At 54.4% G+C, this 18,976-nt stretch overlaps 1 protein-coding gene across 4 annotated transcripts in view; it reads left to right on the forward strand.

Moving 5' to 3' along the window:
* LOC119709702 (NADPH--cytochrome P450 reductase) overlaps positions 1-18,792 on the forward strand; it is a 28,324-nt gene extending 9,532 nt beyond the window's left edge. For all 4 annotated transcript variants that reach the window (XM_038157788.1, XM_038157789.1, XM_038157790.1 and 1 more), the window contains 15 exons: positions 2,625-2,817; positions 8,921-8,969; positions 9,796-9,924; positions 10,329-10,478; positions 11,313-11,437; positions 12,272-12,361; positions 12,812-12,910; positions 13,607-13,723; positions 14,426-14,544; positions 15,607-15,788; positions 15,908-16,057; positions 16,519-16,786; positions 17,258-17,403; positions 17,594-17,679; positions 17,895-18,792. In XM_038157788.1, the coding sequence (XP_038013716.1) occupies positions 2,639-2,817; positions 8,921-8,969; positions 9,796-9,924; positions 10,329-10,478; positions 11,313-11,437; positions 12,272-12,361; positions 12,812-12,910; positions 13,607-13,723; positions 14,426-14,544; positions 15,607-15,788; positions 15,908-16,057; positions 16,519-16,786; positions 17,258-17,403; positions 17,594-17,679; positions 17,895-18,039 (2,034 nt within the window). In that variant the 5' untranslated portion in view covers positions 2,625-2,638 and the 3' untranslated portion in view covers positions 18,040-18,792. The remainder of the gene's footprint in view (positions 1-2,624; positions 2,818-8,920; positions 8,970-9,795; positions 9,925-10,328; positions 10,479-11,312; positions 11,438-12,271; positions 12,362-12,811; positions 12,911-13,606; positions 13,724-14,425; positions 14,545-15,606; positions 15,789-15,907; positions 16,058-16,518; positions 16,787-17,257; positions 17,404-17,593; positions 17,680-17,894) is intronic.
* Positions 18,793-18,976: the final 184 nt, after the last annotated feature.

Consider the following 18,976-nt stretch of genomic DNA (forward strand, 5'->3'; position numbering starts at 1 on the left):
TTTTGGCTGGAGAAAAAGCCCTCACCTCGCTGAGGAGAGCACAGGCTCATTCTTGCCCTCATTCTTTGCCCACACAGGGCAGCTCATGAATATCCATGTCTGAGCTATCTGGAGCTGGGAATTGCTGTGGGCCAGGTGCTACTCACCACAAACATGTCTGGTTTGGAGCTCTCCTCCACGTGCAGTTGGTGACAAGGGAGCTGCTGCATCCTGAGCAAGGAGCCTTTCCCAGGGCTCAGCTGCTGCTGGGTTTGGTGCTCAGAAGGGAAAGAGCTGCAGCTCCTGCCCCAAACCAGCTCAACGTGGTCTCCACCAGCCTTTGTTTATTCATGGCTTCCTCTGAGCAAAGGTTTGTCATTGCCTTATGGGCCTTGGGGTTTTCAGGGAAACTGAGTGAAACACAGGCTGTTCTGAGGGTAATTTTACTGACATGGCCATCACTGCCCTGGATGAGGGGAGTAGTCCACCCTTGTGTAATTTGGGCAATGAAACTGCTGCTGAAAAAACCAAGCCACCTTGCAGAGTTGGAGATATTTACTCTGCCTGTGTCTGGGCACTGATTCCTCCATCTCTTTGCAGAGTTGGGCTGTGCTGTGCACAGGCAGCAGCTGAGGCTCCCTAGGAATCATGGACCACTCAGGGCTTCTTTGCCCTGAGATATAATGAGAGCTCAAGTGATGAGTGAGATGGCAAGAAGCAAAACCCCAAAACTCTGTGGCAGGTTTTGGCTGAGATTGGCTGAAATTCCTACAGGTTGGGTGGCAGAGGGAAAGAGGAGAAGAGCTTGTAATGAAAACTTCTTTCATCAGGAATAAAAGCAATAAACCAGCAACATTTTCCCCCCACCAGCATGTTCCTCTGGTACTGATTGCCAGACCAGCTCCTTGGTGATTTACTGGAACCAGATAAGGAGGAGGAGAGGGATCCTCTTGGGAACTGTGCCTTTTTGGCAACTAAGCCCCAGTTGTGGAGGCTTTAACTAACAGTTTAGTCTACAGTTGTACAGAAGTAACATCCAGCTCTTGCCTGGCTCCAAGATCCAGCCATGGAAAGCCTGTTTGCAAGGAGGGAGGACAGGGTGACCTGCCTGATGGAGAGGAATGTGCAATTTGCTTGTCTGCAGTCACAAATCTCTTCTTTTTCTTCCAGCACCCTGCCTTGGTGTCTTCTGTGGGAACCTAACAAGAAGCTTTGCAGTGGTGTTTGAGTGCTCTTTGTAGTGCAGTTACTCACCAAGTTCTCCACCAAATGAAACTTCTTGTGGGGTTGAGCCCTATTTGGGTTGCCAGAGTACCTGCCCAGGGTCACTGCCAGGTGGCTGTGGACTTCTCCCTGTGCTCCACAGGGTGCTTTTTATGGCTGGTGCCCTGTGGCACAGGCTGTGTGTTGTCTGGAGCTGGGCTTCCCTTGTGGGGGTAACAACAAGGGGTTGATGTTTGCTGAAGGTTGTGCCTGCTCTCCCTCATTAGTGCTCCCTAAGCATCACCTTCCCTTCTCTTCCCAGCTCCTGAGTGTCTTAGCATAACCTTCAGCTTCAGTCACTTTTATTTCTCAGCCGTGGCATGTATCCTCTCCCTCCTGTGACACCACCACGGCTCCGAGTCACTTGTCTGGGTGCAAGTTCAAATGTCCATGGTCTCCTGGGTTGGCAGGATGCCCAAGTACAAAGAGAGAGTCACTTTGCCCTTCCAAATCAAGTTGAGAGTTAATTATCTGTTTATTTGGACAGAGTGTGTCCTTGCATGTAGGGAAGATAATCTTTCCATCTGGATTAGGGTCGGAGGAGTTCAGAGCTTTGGCACGGCAGTGGGAGGGAGGGAGGGATGGGTGGCTCCCCAGGGGAAGGACAGGGGCCATAGGGCTGCCTGGGCATTTGAGGGCTGGGTGTTCATCCTCATGCTGCCACAGACTCTGGGTATGGCTGTGGGCAGGTCCCATATTGCTTAAACTCTGCCTTGGTAAGTGTAAAGGAGCAATTCAAGGAGATGGAAGTTAAACTGGGGGAGATCACGGAGGGGACTGGGAAGCCAAAGGCCCAGGGAGAGATGGATAGTAAATCTGCAGTGGAGTAAATCAGAAATATTCATCATTTTTGTTGTAACAACCTGTTGTGGGGACACTCAGGGGGGTTGGTGCCACAGTCCTGCTCTGTGGTTGGTCAGCACAGCAGTGGGGCCAGGGCATCCTGCCACCTTGTGGGAAGGAGGGAGGAAGCCCCAGATCTGTGGGGTGACTGAAGAGTGGGGTCATCCCTCAGTAACACCCCAGGGGTTGTGTGGTGAGTAAGGACTTTAGTAAAGGCTGGCCACGAGTCCCTGTTGGGTATTGCTGGGATGTCAGTAGGAGCTGGTTTGGCTCCTTGGCTGGAGTGTGGGGCTGCTCTGGTGCTGCTGGCAGAGGGGAAGCAGAAACACTTCAGATGGATCAGCATGGGTACAACAGGAAGGGAGAAGCTTGGTGGGACACAGAACCTTGCAGAGCTGTGATGCGAGGCCTCTAGCCAAAGACTTGTTGGGCAGCCTTGTGATCCTAAGACTAAGTGTAAAGCAAAACTCATTTTCTGGGTGTGCTTTAATGCTATCCCATGTGGCTGCTGGCGCTCACTGTTTTTTCCTTGCTCACAGTGCCTCTGACTGCCATGGGGGAGCCCAGCATGGACCCAACCATGTCTGCTGCTGACAGCACTGCACAGCAGGACTCTCTCTTCAGCATGACGGACGTGTTCCTCATCTCCCTCATCACTGGACTTTTTACCTACTGGTTCTTCTTCCGCAAGAAAAAGGAGGAAGTGCCTGAGCTCCCCAAAATGCAGACAGTGTAAGTAACAGCTCTCAGGCTGTGTGGCTCTAGTGGAGCTTTTCTCTCTTGCCTGTGGTGAGTTCTGGGAGGCTCAGCTGGATTATGGGAGGTCGGTGAGGGGGCGTTTCTGTGCCCTCAGCTGCTGTGGGTTCTGCTCACGGTGCAGAAATCCCGGTGGAAGGCCAGGCTGCAGTTCTGCCTTACCCCACCGTGCGGCCCAAACTGGGAACTGGCCTTTCTCGAGCAAGGCAGGAAGTCTCTGTCTGTACTTCAGAGCTCTTAAGGGTTTAATTCTCGGTGTTTTCTGATAAAAGTCACATTTAGGTAACTCTGGAGAAAGTTGCTTGCTCTTAAACAGGTTTCCTATTGGAGATTTTATCTACCCATGGCTATGAAGGAATAGTCTTGGGGAGTTGGGAAGTAGTTCCTGGGATGAGCTGCTTGGCAGCTCCTGTAATACTTGACTGGCTCTTGATACCAGGTTACCATTGGAGCGGGAGACTGGATTTGGAGAGGGAGAGCTTTGTTCCGCCCTGTCTCCTGCAAAGGGCTCGGGGCCAGGAATGAGCCACACAGGTGGAGATCTGGGTGCATTTCGTTCCTTGTCTCAGTCACATTCCAAACTTAACATCACTTTTCTGCTGGATTTTTTTTTTAGCTCATTCTTTGTTTCTGGCATTGCAGGAGGGTTGGAAGGTACATTTTCTGGCTGGGAGGGTTTCAAAGGGCAGCAGTGTCCCTGGCTGTGCTACCTTGTGCAGATGGGTGCACACATGGCTGGCAGCAGCCCCAGCTGCCTGTGCCAGCCCGGCCTTACCTTGGGAATGTGTTCTGTTGGATTGCTGGGATGCTTTCCCTGCCAGGCCTGCCAGCCAGGGCTGTGTGTGTCAGTGCACGTGGTCGCCTCTGGAGATTGTAAGAATGGCTGTGCTGCAGCGAGAGCTGAGCTGGCTGGGGAAAGGGCAATATCCATCTGAAACTGGATCCTGCCATGGCACAGCCCGGGCTCCCGTGCTCCCCCTCCTTGTGACAGATTCCACCTACAGCCCGTCATGTGCAGCTCTTCCAGAGGCTGTGGTGACCTTTCAGAGAAGCTTTGACTTCTGTTTGTGTGTTACCACCTTGTTCTGCTGCAGGGCCTCAGCACATGGGCTTCCATCCCAGCCTGGCTGCGGGTCCTGGCTCTGAGCTGCCTCACAGGCACTTTGTTTCCTCTCTGGGGTCTGTGCTGCCTTCTCTGTCCCTGTGAGCAGTGAGGGAGCAACTGCTTCTTGTGGGAGGTGTGGAGCAGCAGCACCTCCTGTTGCTGATAACCAGAGAGGTGAGGTTGTTCAGCAAGTTGTCTGACGCAGCTGCACTTTGGAAAAGTGTCAGCCAGGCAGGTGCAGAGTGAGAGGAGGCTGTGGAGTGGTTTTTCCCTGTACCCTGCTGTGGTCATTGTATCAAGCTGTGACCCTAAAAGCCAAGGCTGTGGCTGGTGGCACATGCATCCTTCAGGCCAGAGACAGTGACTTCCTGCAGCTTTTGCAGTGGGATTTTATGGGACGCCTGGAACGGGGAAGAAAATGAATGAGAAAACAAGCTTGGTCAGCCTTGGGTTTCCTTCCCTCCTGTAATCCTTCAGCCTGGGGTGGAGTTTCCTTTCTGATGAACGAGCAAATCAGGATCCCTCTGTCAGCCTCTGCCTGTGGCTGGCTGGATATGGGGGGGCAGGGAAGCTGTCCCAGACCTGTGGAGGCAGAGAGGCCTCAGTGGGGCTGTCTCTGGCTGGAGTGGAGAGCCTTGGCCTTTAGAAGGGTTGCATTTCTTCAGCTCGTTCTCTGCAGCTCTGCCAAAGTGCCCTGAACTGCTTTATCTGATGGCATTGGATGATGGTTTCAGTTGTGTCACTTTGGTCCCCCAACTTCAGCCTCAGAACGCTGGAGGATGAAGGTGCTGAATAACAACTCAGACACATCTCAGTGGCTGCTGCTTTGCAATGTGTTTGCAATGCTGAAGAGTGCAGGCAGAGTCTCTGACCTAAACACAGCATCCAGCACCTCGGTGCCCTTCTGGGGTGTTTGGGAGCAGCACACCTTCATAAACCCATGCCAGCTCAGCAGGGTCTGCAAAGGAAGGGCCAGTGTTGTTACTGCCCTTGGTTGTGGAAGAGCAGATGTGAGGTTGAGATGCCCTGTTCTGGATGGCAGCTGGGCTGGGTTCTCTCTGTGTGGCCTGGGAGTCATCATGATCTTGCCCCAGCAATGCGTTTCCAGGTTCAGCCACAGCTCAGAGGGGGATCAGGCTGCTGATCTTCACCCTTAAGCCAAGTGGAGCTGTTTTCCTGCCTGAAGTGCCCACAGAAGGGACAGAACCCAGCACATGCAGTGTTTCCTGCGCACGAGGTGTCCTGTACCTGTGACGTGTGACACGTGTGTGTGGGCCCGGCTGGGATCCCACTGACTGAGCATTGCTTGTGTTTTTGACCATTTTCAGACTTAATTAAAACCACCAGAGCAGCCCTCCCTGCAGCCTGCTCTGCAGATGTCATTAGGGAGAGCAGCTCTGGATCACAGCAGCCACGGCCACCGCGCTTCCTCGCAGGGCCATTGCCGGGGAACACAGCAATTTATTTTTGCTCTTTGGCTGCACCTCGTCTGCAAGTTTCTCAATCACAGACCTCTTTCTCTTCTCCTGTCCCCGCTCTGCAGACAGCCATCCTGGGGAGATGCGGGTGGGACAGCCATTGGTATGCTGAGTGTCACTCTCTCCCTTCTCCCCCCCTCTTTAACATTGTTTGGGACAGAAACTGGCTTATCTCTATCTGCAGCTATGCAGAAATCCATTCCCTGGTACTTGTAGGGCTTCCTGTGGCAGGAATTGCTCCAAGTCCTCAGCCTGATTAGCTCTCTGCTGCCTGTGTGTGTGAGAGAGACCATCTCTAATTTAATTTAATAGGATCCTGAGGAAAACAAACTCCTTTGAGCTGCCCCCGTAATGGCACTGCCATAGTTACCCGAAGCGTTGCTCACGCAGTGTCTGGAATCGTTTCATTCAGCTACAGCACAAGCTTTTTTTTTGCTTTTTTTTTCTTTTTTTATAAAAGAATATATAAAAGCAGCTGTGATATAAACAGTTTCCAAGGGAACGAGGCTGGGGGAGGGTTTTGTGTCCCGTCCCCTGCTCCACTGCTCCGTGCGGATGGGAGAGGGACGTGTGCTGCAGAGGATCCTGGGAGGTTTCATTCTCCACTCCTAATTCCTTTCTGCCACTGCTGCCAGATGTTGCAGTTTCTCAGGACTGCGCAGATCCACTCAGTAACTTCCAAAGCCCCACCACGAGGATCGGGGTGGATGGCACCACTCCTGCTATGACCCGTGCCGGGACCTTTTGTGCCGGCTCTCTTCTCCTCAACAAAAGGCTGATGCTTGGTTTTAACGCCCGGGAGGAGCAGAATGGAAAGGCCTGTGTGCCTGTGGCTCCAGAGCTAAGTTAGATCCGTCCCCCCACAGCTCCCTTTGCAGACACAGCTGCCCTGGACTCTTTGTCTGCCTCCTCCCTGCCCTGCCATGGGCTGTGTGTACTCGGCCCCGCAGGAAGAGCCGGCCGTGGCCAGGTGAGTTACTCTGCCTGGTGGGCTGGTGGGGTCCTTCCAGCTCCGAAGCTGGGTGGAGTGGGTGCCTCCTCCCTCTGAACAGGAGGAGAAGGAAGGGGAGAGGCTCTGCTTGGAAGCAGGCTGCTCCAGGGGAGACCCTGCTGTCGGTGCTCGGTTTCTGTGCAGCTTCCAGGCTGCGTCCTCACTTCTGGATGTATCTGTGCTTTCAGCAGGAAAGCCATGGGAGCAGGAGCTTTCTGAAGGAGAGGCGTTCAGCTGAGACAGGCTTTCGTATTCTTGCTGAGCTATTGGAAGCTTCCTCCCCTGTCCTTTCTTTCTCCTGAAACCAAAGTGACAGAGAGCCCTGGGAGTCGTTTGTGCTGTGGGCTCTCACCAAGGGTGGGGGAGCTGTACAAGTTACAGACTCACTCTGACAATGGGGTTAATGCCCTTCCCTCCACCCAGTGCTTCTTCTAGTGCTTGTAGCTGCTACCTTGAGCTGTCTAAGCTGTAAGAGCAGTCCTTGCTGAGGACGAACTTTCTCTTCCAAGTTTCCCTGGCAGAGCAGTGAAATTGTGTGTAGTTTCTGCCTTTGGTGCCTGTGTGTTTTCATTGCTCAGATTTTCAGGCCACCCTGATGAAGCAATTTCAGGGAGTTGTGTAGTCTTTTTTCCAAAGCCAGGCTCATTATTTCTTCTGTATCTGAGCCACAGCCTGTTCTCCAGCACTCACTTCAGTGCAGGGCTGCCTCCTTTGAAAACGGACGAGCTCCATGTGCTGCTCTCTTTTCTCTTCCAAAGGGAGCTTGTTGAAAGGATCTATAAACTTTTATTTTTCTCCTTCTTTAAAAGCATTTTGTTTAGTAGTTAAACCAACAGTTGCTTTAATTGGATCTCATTTGCAGAGGGCAAGAATTAAAGAAGTTCACCAAGGAGATAAAAACTAAGTGAGAGCTGTGTCTTGAGAGCTCTCCTGAGCCCCTGTCCTGGCTGCAGCGTGGGCAGGGCTGAGGCTGCTCCCTTAAGATATTTGTGATATCCCAGTTCCCAACAGGGGACAAATGACAACATGAGGAGACTGTTAACTGCTGAGAGAGCCAAGCAGGGGTGTGAAGCAGCTCTCCTGGGAGCACAGCTGCCTTGGGGAGCTTTTTGGGGTCAGCTTTGCTTGTCCTTTGTGTGTGCTTTGTCTTTTGTATGAGACTGTTGGTGCTCAGAGCTGTCAGGCCCAGTTATGGAGCTCCTTGATCCCTTTGGGTAGCAAGGGGTGCTGGAAGGGATGTTTTAGGGATGTTTTATTCCCCACCCTGCTGCTCTGCGTGTGTGTGTGCTCTCTGCAAATGCCTCGGCACATCCGCAGGATCCCTCCCTCTGGGCTTACAGAGCTGAGGAAACTGTTAGCAAGCTCTTCACATTCTCACATGGGCTGGAGCCAAAACCATTTGTTTTTTGCCTGGAGGCTTCTCTCTTCCCACAGGAGACCTGGCCTTGCATTCTTCCATTGTGGAATGGGAACGGGTCCCACGTTCATCTTCCCTGCTACCAGAGTTTTGGTGGGGAGGACAGCAGGGGAGCTTCTGTCCTGGCCTGCTCTGAGAAGCTCTCTGCACCTAATCTGACTGTAGTTATGGCCACCTCTGCTTGTGAGGCTCCCAGAGTCCCAAGGCTGGGCTGTTTTCACTCCGTAACACTGAAAATGCAAAGATGTGCTAGGATAGCAAAGCTCTTCTGGCTGCCTCCCTAACAGGGCAGCCACAGCAGTGTGAATCCCCACCTCCATGTTTCTGGCTCTGCTGGGGTTTGTTCCCCTTCCAAGATAGGGAAAGCCACATCTATATGAGAATGCAAATGTTCTGTGCAGGAAATCCACCCTGGGAATGGGAACCTAGCATGGGACAAGCTCCATGGGACCTTGGCTGGCAGTGGTGGCCTTGCTGGGAGCTCTGTGGGTCTGATCAGCGTGTGCCTGCTCCACAGGGCTCTGCAGCTCTGGGGCTCGTGGCTGGCATGCTGTTTGGAGGTGGAAATAGCTGCTTTTTAGCCCTGTTTGACTTCAGGTTTGGGGGTTGTGCCCTGGGGAGCATGGCTCAGGATGATCCTGCCTGCCCATGGTGGTGTAGGAAGGAGGGAGTTTTCCATTCCCTTCTTTGAAACCATGGCTTGGCCCCTGAGACTTATCTGGAGACCCGCTCCTGTGAGATCCTTTAACCTGCTCAGCTGTGAAACCTCTCAGAGCAGTTGATAAAGGTTTCCTGGTGGGCAGGGCTGTGTGCCTGGGCTTTTCCTGTGGGAGGATTCACTGATGGGAGTCAGGCAGGAGCTCAGCTTTTCCCCTCTGCTCCAAGTCCCAGCTCCATGGTGGTGTGCAGAAGCCCTGTGGCTGAGCAATGGGCATCCCTGGGACAAGGTGAATAACAGTGGTCAGTGGAGTTTCACACCCTTTTGGGCAGCTTTCCTGAGGTCTGGAGGCCACTTTCCTCCCACTTGCTTATTCCTGACCTCAAAAATGAATGTGCTCATCTGAAAAGATGTTCCTCCTGTCTTTCAGAGCAGCTCCAGTGAGAGACAGCAGCTTCATTGAGAAGATGAAGAAGACGGTAAGCTGCTTGTTCTGCCTCCACAGGGTGCTGGGAAGGTGGGGGAGCTCATGCCCATCCCAGTTTCCTCTGAAAACTGTCAGCAGGAGGAGCTGGTTTGGATTCAGACACATGGCTGCTGCAGAGAGCATCCAGAGGAAGGCTGTGTGAGCAGCCAGGAATAGCTCTTTCAGTCCGTGCCTGAGAGTTGTTCTTAGAGAAGAAATTAAAGTGAAAATTCAGTGGTGGAAAAAAATCATGTAATATGAGATCAAAGTCAGAGGGGAAATGGCAGAGACTTTGAAGTCATTGGCTGGCAGTTGTTTATCTGTGTGGTTGGTTCCCAAAGTGGCTGGCTGTGCAATGGGAATTGTACACAGAACTGTCAGCTTTTGACTCTGCTGGGCTGGACACAAGAGGAAGCAAGGGCTGGATGCATTTTCCATTCTACTTCAAAGTAGCTGGCTTGCAGCAGAGCAGGAGCTCTGGTGCTTAGGCACTTGCCCAGAGCCTTTGGCAAGTTCTGCATTCTCATCCAGGGTGTTCCCTGTTTCCAGGAGTCACGCTGCAGCCTCAAAGTTGAGAGTAAATCTGGAAAGTTTATTCTTTGCTTTGGGTTTTAGTCCGACCTGAATCTCCCCTCTGAGAGTGGCAAGAGTCATGTTCTCATTAACAGCTCAGCCTTGAGTTTTCTGCCAAGCTCTCGGAGTCCTGCACAAGCACAGACTCCTGCTTGCCTTTAGGTCGCAGTCCAGGATTCCTGATCTCAGGCATTTCCTTTGTGCTTCATCCATGCACTTTCCAAATGACTAATCACCATTTAAAAGGGATTTTTCTTTCTCTCCAGGGCCGAAATATAGTGGTTTTCTACGGTTCCCAGACGGGCACAGCAGAGGAGTTTGCCAATCGCCTCGCCAAAGATGCCCATCGCTATGGCCTCCGGGGCATGGCAGCAGATCCAGAGGAGTATGACCTGGTAATTTAGCCCTGAACAGCCTTGGCATAGTAATAACCTTTCAGTGCCCCCTAAAAAAAATTCAATGACCCTGGCCAAGGGACAGTTGTGTCATTTAGGGGAGAAAGATCAGCCTGAGAGATGCAGGTAAGGGCTCGGTCCTTGCCATTCTGCATTTTCCTGGTCCTTTAAAGCCTTGCATGGAAAATCCCATTGCTTTTCTTTCTGGTGGAGCAGAAATATTGACTTGCAGTCCAGTGAGGGTGATTGCCTTTATTTTCCCAGCCATTTTGGGTGGGTTTGGCCTTTCCCAACCCATTCTGTAAACATGTGGTGCTGTTTGCACACCTGCACTGTGGGAATGGGAGTTGCCCAACAGCCACAGTGTGGGATCCTTGAAGATTCCTTCTTTGCTCTGCTTGCAGTCGGACCTGAGTCGCCTCTCTGAGATCGACAAGTCCTTGGCAGTGTTCTGCATGGCCACCTACGGAGAGGGGGATCCCACAGACAATGCCCAGGATTTCTATGACTGGCTGCAGGAGGCTGATGCTGACCTGTCGGGTCTCCGGTTTGCAGTAAGTGGCCCCATTCCACTTCTTGTGTTGCATTTGGGCAGGAGGGCCAAGAGCCCTCCAGAGTAGCTTGGGGAAAGGCCCAACACGATGTCTGTGCCTTGTACACCTTGTCTGGGATGAGGTTCCTGCTGTCTTCCTGCCCAGGCTTTGTGGACACCTGCAAATGTACTTCTTCAAATGCAAATGCCAGAGTTTGCTCTCCACTCCCTAAGTCATGAGGGTTCCCTGGTATAAACAGCCCCAAACAGCCCTGCAGGCACTGAATACAAGCCTGTAAATGAGCTACTGGCTGCTGCTGCTCTTCAGAAGCTAATTGTGCAGCCTGGGGCCAGATCTTCTCCCACGAATTAAATCACTTGGAGGAGTGTGTAGCTCTCTTCCCGTGCTGAGCTGAATGACTGGCTGAGAAACAACCACCTCAACTAAACCCTGGCCAAATTCCTTAGGCAGCAAATACTGCAAATGAGAGTAAAATCCACTGGTGGAGATGTGAGGCTGCTCTGTGTGAAGCAGTGAGCAAGGATTTATTTACTGTGTGGTTTGTGGGAGGCAAGGGCCAGCAATGGCTCTTCAGGCAGTCCAGGTTCTTACTGGTCCCACGAGGAGATATGCAGGAGTTTCTGGAAGTGCATCCAGGCTCAGGGGAGGTGCTGGTGCCTCCTGAGCACACACTCTCAGTGGTAGATTCTTACTGGGGAGCTGATGTGGGTGCTGGGAGAGGTCTCACTGTCTTTGTTCTGCATCCTTTGCGGGGTGATACCTGGCCAGAGGATGTCAAATGGATGGGGAAAGTCCACCTCCTGCTTCTGCATGCTCATGAGTATTCCCTTCCAGGTCTTTGGGCTGGGGAACAAAACTTACGAGCACTTCAATGCCATGGGGAAGTACGTGGACAAGAGGCTGGAGGAGCTTGGAGCCCAGCGCATCTTTGAGCTGGGGCTGGGAGATGACGATGGCAAGTGAGTGCCTTGGGCTGAGGGGCTGGTCAGAGCTGGCTGAGAGCATCTTGGAAGGGACCTTGGCAGGGAATGGGCTCCACTGCCAAGCCAGAAATAAACTCCACAGGGCTCGTTGTCAGGGCTGACATGTTTGTGAGTGTGTGTGTCTGCCACAGTCAGCTCCCCGTGCACAGGGATTGTCCTAAGGGATCCTGTCTCTGGGAAATTCCACCTCAGCTTTAAATGCCCATGGGTACAACTGGAGCAGGCTTTGCAGCCTCCTCTGCCTTTGCCCTGCTGCAGCCTGTGTGGATAAACTCACCCTTCCCAGTGAAGGAGGCAGGTTAATCTCCTTCCAACTCAGACAATGATATTTTCTTTCTTTTTTTATTTTTTTTTAACCTCTCTGTGTTCACCTGAGCACCTTGGGACATGACATCAATCTGTGGCTCTACCTCTAAGGTCTGCAGGGCCTTATGGGAGGGATATGCCCAGTGTGGAAGGCTCTGAAGCTGGAAAAATAAGCAGTGCCATGGTGGAATAATGACCTTTTAGGAAGGTCACCTCCTGCCAGGGATGGATGATGGGGAGCTGAGCTTGTTAAAGACTGAGCCTAAATGACAAAGCCTTCCTTGGCAGAGCTGGGCAAGGGAGGGGTGTCTGGTGTAGCAGCAGTTCCCGCTCAGTGCTCTGCAGGTGCTTGCCTGGGGATCTGTGGGCATGTGGAGGTACCAAGGGGGCCTGGGCCTCGGGCAAATCCCTTTTCCCACAGTGATGGGAGGAGGGCATAGGGATCTCAGGTGGCTTCTCTCGGAGTGGGGCTGGGTTATTGACTCTCTCTTCTGCCCTGGCTAGCCTGGAAGAAGACTTCATCACCTGGAGAGAGCAGTTCTGGCCAGCAGTGTGTGAGCACTTCGGGGTGGAGGCTACAGGAGAAGAGTCCAGGTGGGTTTGGGAGCAGCTCCTCCTGGATGTCAGAGACTGGTCACCTTGACTGGTGGCTGTGCCATCAGCCCTGGGCTGCTGTGCCCTTTCCTCTGCACTGCCTCCCCTTCCAGACTCAAGGGCACAAGTAGAGCAGTGAGTGGGGCTGTTTGCCTGAGCCTGTGCTGGTGTGAGTCTGAGCCCAGCTCTGGGTTCCTGTTCTCAGTGGGGAGATGATGGCTTTGGTTTCTTTGGGGGTGGCTGTGCTGGTCGTGAGGCTCCAGGGAGGCTGAGGGTTCCCCTTGCTTTGGGCTTTCTGCAGAGTCTGCCTGCTCCCTCATGTCTCGAGTGGGGCAAAGAGGTGGGATTTGCATTTGTTTTTGCAAATCCAGCAAAGGAGATGATGCTTCCAGCTGTACCTTGTGGGATCAGTTTGACTTTTTTCTCTTTTCTCTCCCCTTTCTCCCCCAGCATCCGGCAGTACGAGCTGGTGGTGCACACAGATGTGAACATGAACAAAGTCTACACGGGGGAGATGGGCAGACTCAAGAGCTACGAGAACCAGAAGCCGTGAGTGCCAAACCCCCTGGGCAGGCTCTGCCTGGGGCAGCTCTTGGCTGGTGGCTCCCTGATGTTTGTGACAGCACCTGCTGTGCAGGCAGTGCCACTCCTGCAGCACAGCAGGTCTCTGCCCCAGAGAAATGGCCTCAGAGCTGCACTGGGACTCCGAGATTCCCCAGTTAATGAAACATTAGTGGTGAGGAGATGGCTGTGGTCACGTGTGCTGTTTGGCTGGTACATCCACAGCATCTGTCCTGAGCCTTTCCTTGCCTGCAGTGGCCCATGCATGATGGCTGCTGGCAGTATTGCTGTGGGGAGATGAGCTTCAAACATTGATTCCAGCCTAAATTATTTCTTTGAGATGTGACAGTGCCTCCAATCCAGTTCTGTGTCATGTGTCCTTAATGGGACAGAAGCTGTTGGCTGCTGGGCTGTGCTGAGAAGGAAAAGGATCTGTTTTCTGTGCCAGTGTGGGGAGCAGCAGGGTCATGGTCTGTTTCTGTGCCAGTGTGGGGAGCAGCAGGGTCATGGTCTGTTTTCTGTGCCAGTGTGGGGAGCAGCAGATCGTAATTTGGTTTGTGCCGTGCAGTGTGCCTTGGAACAGGAACCAAATCATGGGAGCCTGCTCTGGAGTCAGAGGAACATACAAGGAGCTCCATGAGCCTGCAGGAGGGAATCCCAAAACACCTTTGTCTTTCCTTGCAGCCCATTTGATGCCAAGAACCCCTTCCTGGCTCAGGTCACGGAGAACCGCAAGCTGAACGAGGGTGGAGAGCGACACTTGATGCACCTGGAGCTGGATATCTCCAATTCCAAAATCAGGTACTTCCCTGGGGGAGACTGCTCCTTTGTTTTGTCAGGGGCAAAGAACAAGCATGTGGCACCAGCCTCATCCAGCACTTAGGAGGGGACCTTGCTCCTTAACCCTGCCCCTTTTGTACCAGGTACCCCCTGTCAGGACGTGCTCCCAGCTCTTGCACTGCTTGGGGTCCATCCCATCCCACATCCCTGTCCTACCTGAGCAGTCCCAGTTGCAGAAATTCTCTAGAAGTCACTCAATAAATGAGAGGGCAGCTGACCTGGGGTTTGCTCTTGCCTGTATGTGCCTGGTTCAGGTCTATGAGCGTAGGGGGAATAAAGCCCTGTTCTTAAAACCCTCTCATTGGCCCAAATTCCTTAAATTGCTAGGAAGTGATGAATCCAGCTGGCTTAACATAACAACTGCAGAGGTTTTGAGGAGCTTTGCTCTGTTCTGTTGGGAAATTGATCTGTCCTTGCTGGAGCTCTGGCAAAACTGCTTTTAACCTGGGAGAGGCCTTGTAAAAACCCTGGGAAACCATTATCCCACAATGTCACTGCTGCTGTCACTGCTGGCTCTGTGGACCCTGATGGTGCAGGTCCTGTGCATCAGACCTCAGTGTTGTCCTGCTGCCTCTTGCACCAGCCCCCTTGTCTTGTGGCTGAGCTGCTGGGGGTGGTCAGGAAGTGGTGCAGGTGTTCACGTGCTCTCCTGCTCTGTGCCAGGTATGAGTCTGGGGACCACGTGGCTGTGTACCCAGCCAACGACTCCTCCCTGGTGAACCAGATTGGTGAGATCCTGGGCACGGACCTGGACACTGTCATGTCCCTAAACAACTTAGATGGTGAGTAAGGATGACCCCTGAAGGTCTCCAGTTCTCCAGCTGTGGCCTCTGTCCTTCACCCTCAGATCCCGTGGGGCACCTCCAGGTGTCCCACAGCCCCTCTCAGTGTTGTGCTGTTTCAGCAGGGGCTCAGAGCCTGCTTGCTGAGATCAGCTGAAGTGGGTCACTTGTGAAATGTGCTTGGTGAGCCCATTCAACAACAAATTATGTAACAGCACACTCCTAATTATGGAGCGTCAGCCCACCAGAGCATCCTTCAGCAGCCCTGGAGCTCCTCAGAGCCCTGAGTGTGTGAGATGTTCTTATTCAGTCCTGGGAGGAGGCACAGGCTTGGGGACTGAACTGCCAGCAGGGAGCACTTGTGCTGATCCAAGGAGCTCCTCCTGGGTAGCATTCCCAGCAGAGCCAGCCTCTGGCAGAAGGGAGATGGCAGCTGCTGCCCATCACAGTCCTGGAGCAGCACAGCCAGACCTGAGGCAGCAGATGTTCTGGCCCAGAAGCCTGAGAGAGCTCCTGGTTTCTAGAAGCAAAGTGGATTTAAGGCATTGCTGGAGCCTGTGGCCCCCTGTGCAGTGTCCTGTGCTGTCATTCCTGTCCCTTATGGACCTCTCAAGGCTAAACAGAATGCCTCCAGCCTTGACTGCTGGCACAGCTGTATGTGGCTGACAGAGCCTAAGGACACTTTTGAAGCTGGATCTGATGGAGGTGTAAGTGCCTGAGGCCAAATTAGCCACGGAGGGCAGCCCCCTGCTTAGCCTGGAGGTTTGCTGGACTGTGCATGCACATCTCAGGACAGGGAGCCCCTGGGGGAACACGGTGTATTTTTTGCTGCAAAACTGTCAGGCAGCATCTGTGAAACACAAAATGGGCTACTGGGAGATGGAGCTGCCCGGGGAGGGAGGTGATTCAGTGTGGAGCTGGGGCTCCGACCCACAGGCTGCTCTTTCCTCCCTGAAGCCCACTGTGCTCTGTCTCCAGCCCTCGCTGTGTATGTAGCAGCTGGCACAAAACCTCATGAGGTGGATGGTTTTTAATTTTTCTTTCTCTCCCACTTCTCTCCAGAGGAATCCAACAAGAAGCATCCCTTCCCCTGCCCCACGTCGTACCGGACAGCCCTGACCTACTACCTGGACATCACCAACCCTCCCCGCACCAACGTCCTCTACGAGCTGGCCCAGTACGCCTCGGACGCGGGCGAGCAGGAGCGCCTCCGCAAAATGGCCTCCTCTGCTGCCGAGGGCAAGGTGGGAGCACTGCCCTTCCCTGCTGGGCCGGGGGATCCCCAAAAGGCGCCCAGAGAGCTGAGGGGGTGCTTGCCAGCCGTGTGGGGAGGTTGTGATGCCTGTGCTCTCCTTGCCTGCAGGCGCTGTACCTCAGCTGGGTGGTGGAGGCCCGCAGGAACATCCTGGCCATCCTGCAGGACATGCCCTCCCTGCGCCCCCCAATCGACCACCTGTGCGAGCTCCTGCCCCGCCTGCAGGCCCGCTACTACTCCATCGCCTCCTCCTCCAAGGTGGGTGTGCTTCCAGCAGGGAATGTGGCTGTGGAGGGACCTCTTCAGCTGCAGCTCCCCTCAGCTGGGAGCTTCTCCTGGTGACGTTTGCTATGAGAGGGGCAGATTTAGTGATCTCTGTGCATGGAGTTATCCCAGCTTCCCGCAGGTCAGTGGAGAGTCCATGCTGCAGCCAGCTGTGCCCTGATACCACCACACTCTCTGGAGCCTTGCTCCTGTTTGCCCGTTTGCCTGGCAAGGTGGCATTTTAGGGGCTGGTCAAAAGTCCCTCTTGGCAACCTCCGGGGAAGCTCAGTGGTTTCGTGATGAGTTGAGGACAAGACAGAAGCCCCATGAGGAGCATGCAGGGAGGAGTAGCTGTCCCAGTGTTAACATGAGGTTGAACTTGTCCCCGTTCCTTAGCACAGTGTGGGGTTGCTGGGGCTCCTTCTCTGCCTGGTTCCAGCATCTCTTCCCCGCAGGTCCATCCCAACTCCATCCACATCTGTGCCGTGACGGTGGAGTACGAGACCAAGACGGGCCGCCTGAACAAAGGGGTGGCCACCAACTGGCTCAAGAGCAAGGTGCCCGCCCAGCAGGGGAGCAGCTCCCTGGTGCCCATGTACGTGCGCAAGTCGCAGTTCCGGCTGCCCTTCAAGCCCAGCACGCCCGTGATCATGATCGGGCCGGGCACCGGCATCGCCCCCTTCATCGGCTTCATCCAGGAGCGCGCCTGGCTCAAGCAGCAGGGTGAGTGCCCGGGGCTGGAGCTGCTGCAGGGCTCTCTGGGGGCGCTGGGTGCCTCCAGGGTGCAGCTTTGCTGCTCCTGTTGCTGGTGAGCCCAGCCAAAAGCAGACTGCTGGGGCAGGGTGAACAGGGCTGAGTGCTTTTGTCCACACAAGGATGCTTTGTCCTGCTCTTGGACACAGAGGATGTTTGGGGGTGGACAGACCTAGGGCACTTCTCTGACCTTTGCCCCCGGCACACCTCCAAATAACCAGTCAGATCCCTCAGACTTGATTCTAAAGCCCATGGCCGCTACTGGGAGTCAGTGCTGAGCTTCCCCTTGTCACCAGAAAGCATCGTGCAGCTCTGCAAGCCCAGGGTGGGGCAGAGCACAGGGTTTGGGGCTGCTGGGGGTGTCAGGACAAGGGGACGGTGGGAAGGGGCAGGGCTGGGGGCTGGCAGGGCCCAGCTGATGGGGGCTGTGTGACCCTGCAGGCAAGGAGGTGGGTGAGACAGTGCTTTACTACGGCTGCCGCCACGAGCACGAGGACTACCTGTACCGGGAGGAGCTGGCCCGCTTCCAGAAGGAGGGAGTCCTCACCCAGCTCAACGTGGCCTTCTCCAGGGACCAGGCTGAGAAGGTACCACACTGCTCTTCCTGCCACTTGTCCCTGCTGCCCACCATCACTCCCATGGCAGGCAGGAGCACCCAGCACTTCCCTGTCCCCCAGAGCCATGAGCACAGCCTTGCCTTCCTGAGCCTCCCTCTCAAAGGTCTGTGCTGTGGGGGCTCTGCTCATCTCTCCTCACTCCCACCTTGCTTCCTGCCAGGTTTATGTCCAGCACTTACTGAAGAAGAACAAGGAAAACGTCTGGAAGCTGCTTAACGAGGGGATGGCTCACATCTATGTCTGCGGGTAGGTTGTGGACAGGATGGCGATTTGGGGCCATTCTCGGGAAATGGAGTGTGACTCAGTTTCCCCAGCTGTGCATTACAAGCCCTGGGAGGGTTATGCTGTCCCGGTTCAGAGGAGGGCAGGGGGCTGGGGTGAGCGCACCCCGTGTGTCCAGAGTGGGAGGTGGCAGGGCTCTGTGGCAGTGCTCTGGTGTCTCACTCACTCCCTGTTTGCAGCGACGCCCGGAACATGGCCCGGGATGTGCAGAACACCTTCTACGAGATCGTGTCTGAGTTTGGGAACATGAGCCAGCCCCAGGCCGTGGACTATGTAAAGAAACTGATGACAAAGGGCCGCTACTCCCTGGACGTGTGGAGCTAAGAGCGGGGCTGGCGGGGCCAGGGAGAGAACAGGTCCCCAGGCGTGGGCCAGGGGAGCTGGCAAGTGCCTGCTCGCCCACTGCTGCTGTGGGTGACAGTGTCGTCCCCAGCCCACGGCTACCCCAGTGTCACTCCCAACCCTTCCTGGGCCTCGGCATTCCCTCAGGGCAGGCTGTGCACCCAGGGAGTGCAAAGGGTTGAGAGGGGCGGGGGGGTAGCTCAGGCTGCTGTCCAGGAGCTGCGGTGTCACCGGCACCTCAGGGTGCACCCCGTGGCACCAGGGACATCAGGGACACAGCCACTGTGGGGCAGGAGGGACAGACACTGCCAGGGAGTCCTTCCCTGGACCCGAGGTGTTGCCTTATCCCTGGGGCTGGAGCCCACCCTGGCCTGCAGGGACAGCAGAGGGGCTGTCCTGGGCTGGGATTGCAGCTTTGCCTCCCTCCTGCCACCCCTGTTTGCCCAGCTCTGGGGTGTGGGGCTGGCAGCTGGCTCTGGACACAAGGCTGTCCCATGGCCCCAGCAGCATATCCTGCTCCGTTCCTGCTGCCTGCCCTCGCTCCAGCAGCAGCGGGAAGCTCCTCTCCCTGTGGAACACACCGGGGTTGGGAGGCAGGGTCTCAGCCCTGGGGGGCCCTGCTTGCTGCCCTGAGCCCAGCCCCTCCCTCACACCATGTACGGTCATTTTTTAAATACGGTTTTTATTTGGAACATCTTTGTGATTTAAGCATGGAAAAAAAAAAAAAAAACCAACCAAACAAAAAACAACAGAAACCCCAGACTTCCAGGCTATCCAATGATTGTAAATTATTTAAATACATTTGCCCTTGGAATAAAAATCCTGTGTCTGAAGTTTGCTTCCTGCATCTCTCTGCTCAGCCAGAGGGAAGGAGGAGGCAGGAGGAGCAATGGATGATCACCAGGAGGAAATCAGGGGA

This window comes from Motacilla alba, chromosome 19 (assembly GCF_015832195.1).
Source record: "Motacilla alba alba isolate MOTALB_02 chromosome 19, Motacilla_alba_V1.0_pri, whole genome shotgun sequence".
Taxonomy (NCBI): domain Eukaryota; kingdom Metazoa; phylum Chordata; class Aves; order Passeriformes; family Motacillidae; genus Motacilla; species Motacilla alba.